We start from the raw sequence: 15749 nt of genomic DNA, 5'->3' as shown, positions 1-15749 counted from the left end.
CTGATATAGGTGACTTCTCCCTCTCCAGGCAACATGGAGAAAAACTACATTCCCAGAAGCACTGGCCTTCATGTTTAGGACATGTGTGTCTGAGAAGGACAAGGCCCATCCACCTATGTGTTTCCTGGGATTCTGGCTTTCCAGTTGTTGTGCACCCTGCTGCTCTCTCCAAATTCTCTAGCTTCCCTCACTGCCAGGCACTGTACAGTGGTCCCCCTGACCCCCAGACCCCAATGGAGGCCTGAAACTGCAGAGAGTACCAAGCTCTCTAGAGAGTGGTTTTTCCTTCACAAATGTGCCCAAGGTGGAGTTTAGTTGTAAATCAGGCTTAGTAAGGGATATCAGCTGGCCGTGGTGGTGCATGTCTGTAACCCCGGGGACTCATAAGGCAGTGCAAGTTTGAGGCCAGCCTCAGCATCTTAGCAAGACCTGTCTCAAGAAAAAGAGAGACCAGGATGTAGCTCAGTGGTTGAGCCCCCCTGGATTCAATCCCTAGTCTGTCTCTCTCTCTCTCTCTCTCTTTCTCTCTCTCATACACACATACACACACAACAATAAAGAAATAACAACTAATAGTACAGTACAACAATTATAACGATATCCTGTAATGAAAGTTATTTAAGACTTATGAATTGTTTTTTTTCTGGAAGTTTCCATTTAATATTTTTTGAATCACAGTAGCTAAAACCATAGAAGGCAAAACCACAGACGAGGGTCGACTGCTGCACAGATGTGGTGGTGACCACAGCACCAATGGACTTGGCTGTCCAGGGGGGCCTGGCTGCCCTGTCCTAGTCACGTCACCCTCCCTATGAGCACAGACTGAAAAGGGAACCCAGCAGTGGTAGAGAAGGGAAGGGGTGCTGACAGTGAGAGAGACCCGCGAGGCACTGGAGGCGCAGTGCCTTCTGACGGCTCTTTCTTCACCTTCATTTTTTTTTTTGGGGGGGGGGGGTACCAGGGGTGCTTTTACCACTGAGCCACATCCACAGTCCTTTTAATTTTCTTGAGACAAGGTCTCACTACTTAGGGTCTTGCTAAGTTGTAAAGGCTGGCCTCAAACTTGCCATTCTCCTGTCTCAGCCTCCCAAGTAGCTGGGATCACAGGTGTGCACGCCGCACCTGTCTTTCCTCTCTTTTTGGAGGCTGGGAAGGGAGCACATGGCCTTGTTCTCGCTGGGCCAGCTCCACCCCTGACGGCACTTGACTCCATAGCTGGGGCCGCAGCTTGAAGAGCCAGACTCTTCACCTTACTCTTTTTTTTTTTTAGTTATACGTGGACACAATATCTTTATTTTGTTTATTCATTTTTATGTGGTGCTGTGGATCTGGCCCACTGAGCCCAGCCCCTACCCTCCACCTTACTCTTCTTAGCAGCGCATCTCTGCATTCACTTGTCAGGCACCCTGATTTCCCAAAGGAGAAAGAGCCTGGGGCGGGGGCGTCAGACCCGAGTCTCCTTGCCTGGACTCTGGCGTTTTCTGATCCGCCTGACCTCCCACCCCATGTCCTCTCCACTCTCCCCAGGATGCCCCCTACTTGGACCTGGCCCCCTACATGCCTGACTACTATAAACCTCAGTACCTGCTGGACTTTGAAGACCGCCTTCCCAGCTCCGTGCATGGCTCAGACAGCCTGTCCCTCAACTCTTTCAATTCTGTCACCTCCACCAACCTGGAGTGGGATGACAGTGCCATCGCCCCATCCAGCGAGGGTGAGTGGCCCTGGGCAGAAGGGGACTATGCCTCTGCCCCAGATGGACTGGAGCCGTGGGAGCCTGGCTGGTGACATCTCTCTTGGTGGTTTTGATTCAGTGGTTGAGACTTGCAGTCCAGCAAAGCCAACCGAGTCCTGTGGTGGCTGAAGAATGGATTCCAGGCACAAAGAGCCAAAACAAGATTTTATGAGTATTAGACACATTTCCAGAAGCTCCTGTCGCAGTCCCAGGGCAGATTTCTGAGCAAGGAGGGTTAGCTGCGGTGTGTCCTGGAGACGCCTGCCTCCCGTGGCGGGGCGAGTGCTGCCTCCCTGGGGAGGTTGCACCACACAAGGTCCTGGGCAGGACGGGCCGAGCCACCTCTGGAAGGAGGAGAGAGCTGGCAGGTCAGACGTGCAGGGACGCTGGCCAGGTCCCTGTGTGTGCCCAAGTCCACTGAGCTCCCCCTACACTGCTGCTGTGGGAGGGCCGGGTGCACCGTGGGTGCAGAGACCGAGAGGTGCCTTTGGTCATTCTGTTTCAATCCAACATCCGATAGAACAACCTGGTTTTTCTCAAACCTTAGGGCTTGGTGTTCGTTTCTAAACTGGCCATTGCCCCGGCTTCGTGCCTGTGGGGGCCGTGGTCCCTTCACCTCACTCCAGGGAAGGGGATTCCCTCTGCCTCCTTAGAACTGCCTCAGCACAGGGCCTTGACCTTCCCCTTTCTTCACTTCTGCTGTGCCGTGGGTCATTGTCCCGGCTGGGGTGCGACTTGCACTCTTCTGTGCCCGGGGAAGGCTCCAGCTGCTCTGCTGGCCGCGTGGGCCGCCTCAGGAGCAGTCAGGGCACGGCCTTGAAGAAGCCGCCAGACCCCCCCACGAGCCGCCTCATCCTGGCAGCTTGTAGAGTAGACGCAGGCACTGGGGGGGGCCTTGCTGCCCCCCAGGCCTGGAGGGAAAGGAGGCAAGGAGCACAGCGTGAGGCTAGGCGGAGGCCCTGCTCGTCTCTGCCAGAGCAGGTTCTGGGTGTGGAAAGGAGTGGCCCCCAGAGGCCCCACAGCTGGCCAGGAGCTGGGCTTCCAGACTCCTGGCTAGGAAAGAGGTAGGGAGCTCCCTCCCGTTTCCCCCCATGTCCCCCCATGACCCCTCGTGACCCCCCTCGACTCCTGTGTTTCTAATCTTCAGTTTTGTCCCTCGTTTTTGTAGATTATGATTTTGGAGATGTGTTTCCAGCAGTGCCGTCTGTACCCAGCACAGACTGGGAAGGTGGGACAGTCCGCTGTGACCCTCTTTTCCTGTTGTGCGATGTTTCCATGCCAAGCTTGCTGCATGTTCAAGATCAGCCTATTACTGACGATAATCCCTGATCGTAACAAAGCCAGGCCTGGCCTTCTGTCGATGGAATTCTGCAGGAGAACTTGGCCTTAGCCCAGGCGCCCCCCTGCTCCCCAGGGAGCTCCTGCCTCTGCACAGGGGTCGGGGGTCACTAGTGATTGTTCGGGACTCCTAGATCCGCCTTCCTGATTGCAGGGGCAGTTGGGGTACAGAGGGAGCGGCTCATTTGTGGGGCCTAGTGGCCTGACCCAGTGAGCAGAGGCTGTTCTGGAGAATGAGGCCCTTAAACCTGTGGGCTGTGAGCTCCCTGGGCTAGATGAGGGTCTGGGAGAGGGTTTGACCATGGCGGTCCACTCCTGATGGCGCCTTGAAGATATTTTGAAGGAGACTGAGGTCCAAGTCAGGGAGCTGCCCAGGCAGAGCTGAAACGGCCTCCAGGAGGTTCTCTTGGGAGTTTTAAGTCAGACAAAAATAAGATCCACCAACCCTCCCACCCTGTCTGCTGGGCAGTGGCAGCGTGTGGACACCTCTCTGCCTGTCACCTGCTGCTGGGCTTACATAAATTCATAAAGCAGCTGCCCAGGTTGCTGTGATACTCCGAGCAGAGCTGGCATTTCTGATAGGTCAATGTGTCCTCCTTACATCTCGGGCCATCCCAGACCCCCTTCCTGAAGGGCTTGCTGCCGGGAGCCGGAGGGTGGTCCCCTCCCAAGGATGAGGAGCAAGGGTTCCCCTACATTAAAGACATGATCTCCGAGTAATGGGTGACAGAAGATCTTTCCCAAGTAATTTTAGTATGAAATAGCTTAACTTTGAAGGAAATAGGATACAGCATTGGGAAAAATAAATCATGTCACTTGGCCAAGCGAATGGTTCTAGTTTAATCAGCCTGAACCCAGAATTCCATCAGGACTTGGTCCACCTCTCAGCCTGTCTACTGCACACGTGCCAGGCGTTGGTTTTCCCTCTGACTCTAACAACTAACCCTTCCTGACGTGCCTGTTACACCATTTGACAAGCAGGGCCTGACCGGCCTCTGCAGCCCTTCAGAGCTCCCTGGGGCCTGAGGACCAATTGCCCAGATGCAGTGCTTACTCAGGCCCAGGGCAGGGGGCGGTGTGTCTCCAATGACCATAACCTCCTGCTTTCCAAAGCTCCTTGAGCGCTGAAGAGTTCCCGAGCATGCTGGGGCACTCGCCTAGGGAGGGTCTGTCTTCCCCAGAGGCCTGGAGGAGAACTGGACTTAGGGGACCTCAAAATTCAGGGCCCTGGGGGCTGGAGTTGTGGTTCGGTCGTAGAGCTCTTGCCTAGCATGTGAGAGTCGCTGGGTTCCATCTCAGCACCGCATACAAATAAGTGAATAAAATAAAGGTCCATCGACATTTAAAAAAAAAAATTTCAGGGCCCTGGGGTGGGATGGGGGTGGCCATTTCAAGCTCTTCTGCTTCTTCTTTTTTTTTTTTTTTTTGGTACTAGGGACCCAGGAGCATTCCACTGCTGAGCTGCATCCCAGCCTTTTTAATTTTTAGTGAGACAGGGTCTACTAAGTTGCTGAAGAGAGCCTCAAACTTGTGATCCTCCTGTCTCAGCCTCCTAAGTCTCTGAGATTATAGGCATGAGCCACCATGCTCAGTGGTCTTTGGCTTCTTTGCAGGGCTGGTGGCATCTCTGCCTTGCTGCCCAACACTTCAGGGGTCTGCCCCCTTGCCTCTTAGAACCCCTCCCATGGGCAGCTCACATGCTGAGGACAGCATAGGGCTGGACGCCGAGCAGGAGATGGCTCTGGAGTCAGGGCATGGTTTCCTAAAAGCCTCTGACAGCCAGGCCCTAGAGTCCCAGGGATCTGATGAGAGCCTCGTGGGTCACTCTTGTTTTCCGGCATAGCTGGAGATTACGCCAGCTCCCTCCTGATTTCTATAGCAAAAGACGGTGCTCTTTTTTTTTTTTTTTTTTTTTTAAAAAAAGGCTGATGTGCAGGCTCAGCAGGCAGCTGCCCATGGTTTCTAAGTTCCACTAAGAAGGTGACAGCAGACTGGGCCCTTCCAGTGGGGCTGAGGGGAGCGTGTTTGTCACCTCTCTTCTGGGCAGATAATGGCCAGCAAGCTGTCCATATGCCAGCAAATGGGGCAGAAACAGCTGTGTCCCTGGCCGCTGACCTGCCCATGTGGTCGCACCATCTGGGCTCAGTTCTCTGCTTGGCCAGCTCCCGTCTGCCACTGCAGCCTGGTGCTTGTCATGGCGGTGCCCCCTGCGTGTCCCAGTGACTTGAGGTGGCTGAAGGGGGTCGGGGGAAGTTGCTTAGGCCAGCGCTGGAGGGGCAGTGGGTGAGGGGGTGACCCCAAGAGGACCCATCAGCAAGCTGAGGTTTGAATGGAACCGGGCTCTCAGCACCACCCTTAAAGGGGCGCCTGGCCTGTCCCCGGGGAGTGCTGATGGGGGCTGGGAAGAGAAGCCACACCCTCTGAAGGGCCTGCAAGGCGTCTGGGCAGCCCCCCCTCGCCTCGGGTCCTTGTTTCCTGTCGGCCCTCCCACTCTCCCCCTGCGCTCTGCCCACCAGGCCCCCTCTGGCTCCCCCCTGAGCCCCGCCCCCCGTCTTCTCCGGTGTCTTCCTCCACTCTCCTTGCTTCCTTTGTGTCTCTTGTCTGTGGCCTTCAGAGGACTTTGGGCCTCCTTCAGCCCTGCTAGCGGGGAGTGGGCTGCAGGAGGTGGCGGGCGCCTGTCCTCTGGCAGGAGCGCTCTTAGGTTCATCTAGGAGGTGTGCGGCCTGTCCCTCCTGGCTCCCTTGGAGGCAGCAAGGTCACCCTGCCCTTGGGCCTAGAAGCTGCTTCACCACTGACCTTAACAGGCCAGATCCTGAGGGTCCCGGGGTGGCGAGATGGCGGTCCCTCCAGGTTGCTCCTAGAGCACAAGTCCCATGACTTGGTGGGTTGGGGCTTCAGCTCTTTAAACAGGGCCACCCTGTCAGGCCTCCCTGGAGGAGTCACTCGCCCCGCCCCCCCGAGTGGTTATCCTCTGGGGCCCAGCGGGGATCTGATGGGCAGTCTCCTATCTCCTTGTGCTTCCAGATGGCGACCTCACGGACACTGTCAGCGGCCCCCGCTCCACTGCTTCAGACCTGACCAGCAGCAAGGCGTCCACCAAGAGCCCCACCCAGCGCCACAACCCCTTCAACGAGGAGCAGGCGGAGACCGTGTCCTCCTCCGACACCACCCCTGTGCACACCAGCTGTCAGGAGAGGGGGGAGTCCCAGGCCCTGGGCCTCCTGGACGCCTGCACAGAGCTGGAGGTCATCAGGTCAGCAGGGAGGGGCCTGGGGAGTTTGCAAGTGTCCACGCGTCTGTGTCCATTCCTGCCTCACTGTTGAGACCAGGGCGGGTGGGTGTCCCCTGATGGTGGCGGAGCCCCTTTCTGGAGGCTGAGAAGCAGCCCTGCCAGCCCCAGGCAGTCCTTGGAGCCAGAGGAGTCGGCAGCCTGTCCTGCAGCCACCAGGACAAGGAGAGAGAGCGGTTTAAACAGCACCCTTTACTTCCCAAGGTTCTGGGGGCTCGGAGCGTGAGATCAGGGTGCGGCATGGGCCGTTCCCACGAGGGCCTCTTCCAAGTTCGATGACATCCACACCACTGTCTGCACGTGGCAGAGCAGAGAAAGAGCTCTCTGGAGCTGCTCTTGTGTGGGCACAAGAGGGCTCCACCCTCGGGACCTCTCACCTCCAAAGGCCCCCACCTCCTGATCCCACCACATGGGAATTATAGTTTCCACATGGAAATTGGAGGGAAACAAACACTGGGACCAGGGCACGGCCCAAGCCCTGGAGGTAGGTGGCCTGTACACATAACAACCATGGCTGGCTTCTGAGGCCATGCCTAGGCTACTGGGGCATTTTGTTTGGTCCATTCAAGATCAAAAAACAGCCGGGCGCAGTGGCACACACCTGTAATCCCAGTAGCTCAGGAGACTGAGGCAGGAGGATGCCGAGTTCAAGGCCAGCCTCAGCAACTGTGAGGCCCTAAGCAACCCAGTGAGACCCTGTCTCTAAATAAAATATAAAATAGGGCTGGGGAGGTGGCTCAGTGGTTGAGTACCCCTGAGTTCAATCCCAAGTACACAAACACTCACACACACACACACCCCCAAAGATCAAAAAACACCTTCAGATTGGACTTCCTCTTGAGGAAGTTGTTAGAAGTCAGTGTGCCAGTTCAGAGACCTAGTCCAGCCTGGTTCATTGGAAGAAAAGTATCTTTGTCATATGGACAGGTACATGGGGCGAGGGAGGAGGTCAGTGACACGTTGGGGGCTCTTCCAGAGCCTCAGCAGAGTGGGGGCTGCCTGACCTCCCTGGGCCCGGTCCTTAGAATTCTCCACTCTGAATGAGAAGAGAAGCCCCATATACTGGTCAGACATGCTAGCCTGAGGAAGGGACATTGCTCCCCAGGGCCTGAAACCCACAGGCTGGTTTCAGAACAAAGCAGCTTAAGCTGGTCATGGTGGTGCATGCCTATAATCCCAGCAACTTGGGAGGCTGAGGCAGGAGGATTGTAAGTTCAAGGCTAGCCTCAGCCACTTAGCAAGACCCTGCCTCAAAATTCCAAAATTAAAAATAAAAAGGGCTGGGGATGTAGCTCAGTGGTAAAGTGCCCTGAGTTCAATCTCTAGTAACAAACAAACAAAAAAAAAGCAAGTAGCTTAGCCACTCAGCCTCAGGGTGGCTTGGCCAGGCCCATTCCACTAACATGGAACCAGGGTGGGGCAGGACTTTATGCCTAGAAACTGAGTATATTTCTCGGTGATTTATCCATGGTGATACCTAGTGGGTAGTGGGGGCAGCAGGGACCCATGTCCTCATCCTCAGAGAAGACCTGAGCCCAGGGGAGTGCTGGCCTGGCTGACCACAGCCTGGCTTCATTCCCTAGGCGGGTAAGACCAGCTTAATTTTATCAGCTGGAATTTGTAGGATCTGTTTAGGGGACCCCCTGGCTACTGCCACCTCTGCCTCCTTGTGCTGTCCCCAGCCCATGGCCCTACCCCTGCCTCTGCCAGCACCAGGGACTACTTCAGGGCCCCACACTGCCCAGACCAAGAGGCTCTGGTCTTGACCTTGGAGGCCATGTGCCCAGGCTGGCCCTTCTGACCCAGGCTGGTTTCCCTTGGTCCCCAGCACTCGGGTGTAAGTCCCTCCCATTACTGCTGATCCAGGGTCACCAAGAAGAAGAAAACTGGCAAGAAGAAGAAAACCAGGTCGGATGAGGAGGCAAGTCCGCTGCACCCCGCCTCCGGCCAACAGAAGTTCAGCACACAGGGCGATGGCGCTGGCCGGGTCTGCCCAGGCCTGGGGCAGGACGCCCAGGACCCCGGGGCCACCCTCCAGGAGGAGGGAGAGGGGCCCAGCAGCGCAGCGGACAGCAGCGAGCACTCGGAGTCTGGCCAGATGGGCTTGCTGATCCCTGAGATGAAGGACACCTCCATGGACTCCCTGGGACAGCCCCTGAGCAAGGTCATCGACCAGCTCCATGGCCAGTTGGACCCCAGCACCTGGTGTTCCCATGTCGAGCCCCCAGACCAGTCCTTTCGGACCGGCTCTCCCGGGGATGCCCCGGAGAAGCCGCCATTTGGCGACTTTAGTGAGGGGCTTCCGGCCCCCATGGACTTCTACCGCTTTACCGTTGAGAGTCCAAGCACTGTTACATCAGGTGGTGGCAACCATGACGCTGCAGGGCCTGGCCAACCGCTGCATGTTCCTGGTGGCCCTGCGGCTGCTGGCCAAGAAGAAGAGGGAGGAAGAAAAGAGGGAGAGACTCCTGGGCCCCTAGAGGACACGCCACGGGAGGATCAGGAGCTGGAGACCCAGGAACCGGACACCCAGGTGCCCCTGGTCAGCAAGGAGCCTGTGCCTGAGCCTCAGCCCCAGCCTGAGCCTGGGACACAGGAGGCTCTTTGCCAGCTCAAGCAGGACCAGCCCAGCCCGTGCCTGAGCAGCGCTGAGGACTCTGGGGTAGATGAGGGCCAGGGCAGCCCTTCCGAGGTGACACACGCCTCTGAGTTCAGGTGAGGGACAGTTGTGGCTGGTAGGGGACCCCGCCAGTCCTTGACCTCCCAGTGAATTAAGCCCAGCTCCCAGAGGACCCAGACCCGTGTGGGAGGTGGGAAAAGACGTGATCTCGCCACCCAGCCTGACCCTCGTCCTCCCAATACTTGTCCCTCTCACAGGGTGGACAACAATCACTTGCTCCTGCTGATGATCCACGTGTTTCGGGAAAACGAAGAACAGCTCTTCAAAGTAAGTCTAGGGGACTCAGGAGCCAGCAAGACCCAGCAAGGGCCAGGCAGATGGCCTGAGCCTGCCCAGAAGGCGAGAATCCAGGCCTGCCCCTGACCTCTGTCTGCCTGGCCCCCAGATGATCCGGATGAGCACTGGGCACATGGAGGGCAACCTGCAGCTACTGTTCGTGCTGCTCACGGACTGCTACGTCTACCTGCTCCGGAAAGGTGCCTGCCGCCCCAGATCGAGAGCGGGTTGAGGTTGAGACCCCTGTTCCCCAGCCGTCGCCCCCTCCAGTGGCATGTAGGAGTAGAAAGGCCTCTGAGGAGGGTGTGGCTGGCTGAGGTGGGCCTGACCCCGCCACTCGCACCCATGTCATTCTCTTGCTCTGTCACTTCAGGTTGCAGGGCAAGGAGGGGTCCTCTCTGCCAGGGGCCAGCCCTTAGAAAATGGGGCCTGGAGGGACAAGAGGCCAGAGGGGGTAACAGGCATTGGGGTCTCCTCTCTCAGGGGCCACAGAGAAGCCATACCTGGTGGAAGAGGCCGTTTCTTACAATGAACTTGACTATGTGTCGGTGAGTTCAGGCTCCGAGTTGGTGGACCACCATAGGCGCAGGGCTTCCTGGGCCACCCACCCTGAGAGCCCGGAGCAGGGCTCGTCCCAAGGATGGGCACCAACCTGACTCTCAGAGAAGCTTCTGTACACGTGCTGGGGACGAGAGCTAAGCGCGAGGCCTGGCTGCCCGCAGCTCCTGCGGGGCTCCGTCTGAAGGCCTCACTGGTGGCCACCCTGGGTGCTCCCTCCCTCCCTGCCCTTGCCAGGCTGCCTGGCCGCACTGCTTCCTCCGCCAGGCAGCAGCCAAGCCCGTGTGGTTTCTGGCAGGTTGGCCTTGACCAGCAGACGGTGAGGCTGGTGTGCACCAATCGCAGGAAGCAGTTTCTGCTGGACACAGCTGACGTGGCCTTGGCTGAGTGAGTTGCGGGGCCGTGGCATGGGGTGGAGGGTGGGAAGGGGGAGACATCAAAGTGAAAACAAGTGTGTCCTCTCCAGAGCCCACAGTCTGGTCAGAGAGGCAGGACAGTGGACGGTCACTGACCCACCACTCATGTGGCAGCCTAGGTGTTCTCAGTGCCTTGTGGCCTGCAGAGGGCAAAGGGACTGGCGTGAGCATCTGACGGGGAGGAAGACGGGGCCCTGCTGGCCGGGGCCTGCCCGCCAGTACATGGAAATCACATGCATGAAGTCACATCACGGCACCAGCTCGAGGTCCCTCATTCAAGTCCTGCTGATAGCGTCTCGGGTCTTCCTCCTCTGCCAAGATCCAAGGCCCTGGGCTGTTAGGAAAGAGTCAGGCCTTTTCTGGTCACTGTTGGACGAGCACAGACCCAGCCACATCATTGCCCCAAAAGGCCCTGAGTGCTGCGTGGGCCAGGCCCCTCCCCCACATTTCTGTGACCCCTCCAGGTCAGGAGCTCTCAGGACGAAGCCTGTCCCCAGGCCTCTGACAACCCACTCCCTGTGCAGGTTCTTCTTGGCCTCTCTGAAGTCAGCCATGATCAAGGGCTGCCGGGAACCACCCTACCCCAGCATCCTGACCGATGCCACCATGGAGAAGCTGGCACTTGCCAAGTTTGTGGCCCAGGAATCCAAGTGTGAGGTGAGGGGCTGGAGAGGATGCTCGGGGTAGTCCATGAGGGGCCAGTGGTGGCCAGCCTTGGTGCTCGAGACAAGTGAAGCAGGTGATGCTTTGGCATCTCTTGGTCACTTCCTCCCCCTCCCCCTCCTGTGCCTCTCTCTCAGCGAGTACTCCTGATACTGTGCCGTGGGTGAGCCCAGCTACCTGCCTGGCCTTGCTCACTCCGTCCTCTGCCCCCAACCCCAGGCATCCACTGTGACTGTGCACTTCTATGGGCTTGTGCACTGGGAGGACCCCGCGGATGAGTCTCTGGGCCCTGTCCCCTGCCGCTGCTCACCCCCTGAGGGTGCCATCACCAAAGAAGGCATGCTGCACTACAAGGCGGGCACCTCCTACCTGGGCAGGGAGCACTGGAAGACCTGCTTCGTAGTGCTCAGGTGGGAGCCCTGGGCTCTGCGCTGCCGGCCCAGGCCAGGGCATCGGGCTGTCAGGTCCCCAGCAGGGACCCCTGCAGCAGTTCACAGGGGAGAGAGGTCTGAGGGAGGTGCCTCCCCTCTACAGGGCCCTGGGTGGACACAGTCCAGAGCTGTAGGGCTTCTCTATAAAGCCAGTGAGTGAGCTAGGCCCAGGAGTGCCCCATGCCTCAGCTAGGGACCAGGGCCAGCCACGGAGGGCCTGCCGCTGCCCAGGTCCACTGAGGCAGTGCTCTCCGCTGTCCCTCTCTGATTCCTTTCATCCTCCCTCCTGGAAAGCAGGCCTGGCTTCCTTTGCCTTTGGGATTATGGCTAGTCTGGGGGCCCTGGGACATGGAGCCCGCCCCCTTTGGCCAGGCTCACCGCCACTGTGCGTGTCCCTGCAGCAATGGCATCCTCTACCAGTACCCTGACCGCACCGACGTCATTCCCCTGCTCTCCGTCAACATGGGGTGAGTGTCACTGCCTGAGGGCGTCAAGGCTAAGCCTGGGACCTTCCCATTTCCCCTGTGAGGTGTCTGTCCCTCAGCCCCATCCAGCAGCTCTGACTGGTGCCCTGGGGTTTGCACTCTGAGGCTGAGGGCAACCCACAGGAGGCAGGGCAGAGACCGAGCGGTGCTGCCTGCCTGGAGAGGGTGCGTCTGCAGGGGAAGCTGCAGCCTGGTGGGGACAGGCCCCCGGAGAGGGGGAGGGAGGGCGAGCAGGGCCGCTTCGCCATGGGGAGCTCGGCTGACTCACCTGCCTCTCCCTCATCTGGCCGCATGTGGGTGTCCAGAAAGGACTGGCAATTCTGGGGATGCAAGGGTGGGGCTGTCAGCACCAGAGGGCCTGGGCAGCCTTCCCAGGTCCCCAGGGCCCCGCTCGTGCCGCCCGCCTCCTCGCCCCCAGTTCACCCTCCTCCTCTGGCCCAGGGGGGAGCAGTGCGGTGGCTGCCGGAGATCCAACACCACGGATCGGCCCCACGCCTTCCAGGTCATTCTTGCCGACCGGCCCTGCCTGGAGCTGAGCGCCGACAGCGAGGCCGAGATGGCTGGCTGGATGCAGCACCTCTGCCAGGCCGTGTCCAAGGGGGTGAGCGTCTCCCCCACCTCGCCTGCCTGACCACGCAGGACCCCAGGGGCCCATCCCCACACGCAACAGCAGCCCTGGGCAGCCCGGGAGGATACAGCTGGGGAACCCAGGGGACATCTCAGGAACAGACCTGGAGCTCAGAGTCCCCTGTGGACTGGACCACCTGTCCCACCCTCCTCCCCGCCCACACTCCTGAGGTGGGCAGAACCTGCTGGACCCTGCAGGGAGGGCAGAGAACCAGCCGGGCCTCTGGGCTGGGCACTCTGGACACGCAGCCGCCTCTCCACCTCTGCCAATGCCTCAGGTCATCCCCCAGGGAGTCGCCCCCAGCCCCTGCATCCCCTGCTGCCTGGTGGTTGCTGAGGACCGCCTCTTCACGTGCCATGAGGATTGTCAAACCAGTTTCTTCCGCTCCCTGGGCACTGCCAGCCTGGCCGACATCAGCGCCGTCTCCACTGAGCCAGGCAAGGAGTACTGCGTCCTGGTAAGTGGGGAGGGCGGCGGGGAGGGGCCTGCCGGGGTGGGGCCAGGTGCTCACGCACCCGCTCTCCCTAGGAGTTCTCCCCGGAGGGCCCGCAGCCCCCCGCCCCCTGGGTCATCTACCTGAGCTGCACTTCTGAACTGGACCGGCTCCTGTCTGCATTGAGCTCCGGGTGGAGAGCCATCTACCAGGTACCCAGCTGCCCAGAAGCCCCGGCCACTCCCAGGACCTGACCTTCCCTCCAGGATCCTGAGGACAGCAGTGTGCCAGCACTCTGGGACAGGGACAGGGACAGACCCTTAGGGCCAGAGGGGCAGAGCCCTGGCTTCCAGTGAGGCTGGGGTGAGAGCTGAATGCGGGTCCAGGAGCTGCCTTTCCTAACCCGGCCCCAGTCACAGTGCTCACGGTGGGTCTGGAGCTGTGACAGCCTGGGCACAGGAGGGGCAGGGCCCTCACCTGTCCTGCAGCTCACCCCAGAGTGAGAGGAGTTCACTGGCCTGGAGCCGGGGACTGTCCCACCTGCACTGAGCCCAGACAGGCCTGAGTCAGAGAAGGGCTCGGACAGAGGTTCGCCAGGCAGCATTGCTGGGAGCACAGGGCCACCTCCCTGGCCACCGAGGAGAGAGGTCTTCCCAGGACGAGGTGGTCAGGGAGCACCCCGTCAGCTCAGGCCCTCCCCAGAGTGCAGGAGGATCTGGCAGCGTGGAAGCGGTTCCCTGGGAGAGGTGTGGAGGGACTGGTGGGGGAGGCCTGATAGGCGTCCATGGCCAAGGCTGAGCCCCGGAGTCCTGTGGCCCCTGGGAGCATGGAGCCTGCAGCCCTCAGTGGTCCTGTCTTGCCCCGACCCAGGTGGACCTCCCCCACAAGACCATCCAGGAAGCCTCCAACAAGCAGAAGTTTGAGGATGCCCTGAGCCTCATCCACAGCGCCTGGCAACGAAGTGATAGCCTCTGCCGTGGCCGAGCCTCCCGGGACCCCTGGTGCTAAGGCAGCTGGGTGGTGTCCCAGGAAGTCAGGGAAGCGGAGGCAGGCTGACCAGCAGGCTCAGGGTCGAGGTCATTGTGCTGCTTCGGAGCCAGGTCTCCACGCACGTTCTTAGCCCACTCCTGCCCCAGGTGGCAGAACCACCCAGCTTGAGGCAGGATCTGTCCGCTCCCAGGGATCCAGAATGTGCCCACACACCTGGGTGTCCTGCCCAATGGGTAGTGGCTAGAGGCTACTGGGGACAGAGGATCTGAACCAGGCAGGCTCTGCAGACACAAGCTGTCCTCCCAGGTCAGGACCTCAGGATGGTGACAAGAGGAATGTCCATCTACAGAGGAGTGGAAGGACCAGGAGGCGGGAGCTCCCCACCCCAGGTCAGGGGCCTGGGCAGAGGCTCAGGGCCCCCGGGTCCTGAGTGCCCAGCCACCCTTGTTCATTTTTGAACACTCTCCTGTCTGTGCGGGGAAGCTGGAGCACCGGGTGTCTGCGCATGCTCCCTCTCACTAACCTACCCCACGCGCAGCTGCCCGCCTCACAGAGCCCGGCCCAGGCCACCAGGCGCCCTGCATGCCGTGGCCCTGAGCACCTCCCCCACCTCAGCAGAGCCTACAGAACCCAGGGATCAGGTGGCTCCTTTGGCCAGGAGCAAAGAGGAGGGTGGGAGAGACTGGGAGAAGAGCAGGACCCACCACACACTGAATCTCCCAACTGTCCCCTGCTTGGCTGGGGCCTGGGGCTTCCTGAGCATCTTTGTCCAGAGTCCGGGAAGGGGTCAGGTGGTGTGGGTTTTGTTTTTTTAAATAAAATAGACATGTTATATTGCCAAGACTCGTCACTGGCCCTTTTTGAGCAAGGTAGGTAGGGTCGTCTCCAGACGCTCCTATTCCGCAACATGCCTGTCACCTGCGCGGAACCCATCAGTCGCGGCTTCCCCCATGGGTGCTCACCATCCAGAAGTGTGCGGCCCAAGGAGTCTCTGCCTGACTACCAGGAGGAGGGGCTGGGATAGTGGGCAGGTCCTCCTGGCCAAGTGACTGCAACCACAGGTCACTCCTCAAACAATGCCCTTCTTTTTTTTTTTTTATCTCCATCACACTCAGGGGCCCTGATGTCTTGGGGTGGGCAGGGGTGGGGGGATGGCGCAGATGCCGTGGGGGTGGGGCCGCCTTTTACTGAGTGCAGTGCAGCGCTAGCTGTTCCACCTTCGCCCTCCAAAGGCCCCTCTGGAGCAGGCCATCAGTGAAGCAGTCCCCCCATCTGAGGTGTCGCCTCCCACAGTTCAGTTACCCGAGATCGACTACAGATGGAAAAATATTACACAGGCTGGGTGCAGTGACGCAAGTCTCTGATCCCAGCTACTCAGGAGGCTGAGAGAGGAGGATCACAAGTTCAAGACCAGCCTCAGCAGCCTAGCAAGAGCCTGTTTCAAAACTGAAAATACGACTGGGGATGATGGTCAATGCTAGAACGCCCCTGGGTTCAATCCTCAGTACCAGCAAATAGGAAAATATCAAAGGGATAAATATTCTTCAGTTTTATGCTGTGCACCATTCTGAGGAGGGTGAAGGATCCTCCCTCTGTCCCGCGTATACCTGTGCTGTACACTCGCTTCCCACAAGTGGCTTTGTAGTTGCCTTGGTTTTCAGATGGCCTGAGGCGGTATAGCGGCATTTTGTGTTCAAGTAGCCCTTAATTTACTTGATGGTAGCCCCAAAGCTCAAGAGTAGTGATAGCTGGCAATTTGGACATGCCAAAGAGAAGCTATGAAGTGCTTCCCTTGAATGAGAAGGCGCGGTGCCAGCATGGCTCAGG

At 59.1% G+C, this 15749-nt stretch overlaps 1 protein-coding gene across 2 annotated transcripts in view; it reads left to right on the top strand.

The window, feature by feature from the left end:
* The window catches only part of Plekhm2 (pleckstrin homology and RUN domain containing M2), a 36566-nt gene extending 21803 nt beyond the window's left edge, over window positions 1–14763 (top strand). Inside the window, exons 6-20 of one of the 2 annotated variants that reach the window (XM_046468923.1) lie at window positions 1528–1714; window positions 2904–2963; window positions 6098–6326; window positions 8229–9077; window positions 9240–9309; window positions 9428–9518; window positions 9802–9866; window positions 10175–10263; window positions 10817–10949; window positions 11175–11365; window positions 11788–11853; window positions 12313–12472; window positions 12777–12956; window positions 13028–13144; window positions 13803–14763. In XM_046468923.1, coding sequence (XP_046324879.1) covers window positions 1528–1714; window positions 2904–2963; window positions 6098–6326; window positions 8229–9077; window positions 9240–9309; window positions 9428–9518; window positions 9802–9866; window positions 10175–10263; window positions 10817–10949; window positions 11175–11365; window positions 11788–11853; window positions 12313–12472; window positions 12777–12956; window positions 13028–13144; window positions 13803–13940 — 2625 coding nt within the window. In that variant the 3' untranslated portion in view covers window positions 13941–14763. The remainder of the gene's footprint in view (window positions 1–1527; window positions 1715–2903; window positions 2964–6097; window positions 6327–8228; window positions 9078–9239; window positions 9310–9427; window positions 9519–9801; window positions 9867–10174; window positions 10264–10816; window positions 10950–11174; window positions 11366–11787; window positions 11854–12312; window positions 12473–12776; window positions 12957–13027; window positions 13145–13802) is intronic. The other variant, XM_046468924.1, reaches the window with a different exon arrangement.
* Window positions 14764–15749: the final 986 nt, after the last annotated feature.

This window comes from Marmota monax, unplaced genomic scaffold, assembly GCF_021218885.2.
Source record: "Marmota monax isolate L192 unplaced genomic scaffold, Marmota_monax_Labrador192_F-V1.1 WCK01_AAM20220418_F8-fsc00008, whole genome shotgun sequence".
Classification (NCBI taxonomy): domain Eukaryota; kingdom Metazoa; phylum Chordata; class Mammalia; order Rodentia; family Sciuridae; genus Marmota; species Marmota monax.
Note: the sequence above shows the minus strand (reverse complement) of the source record. Positions and strands in the feature narration are given on the sequence as shown.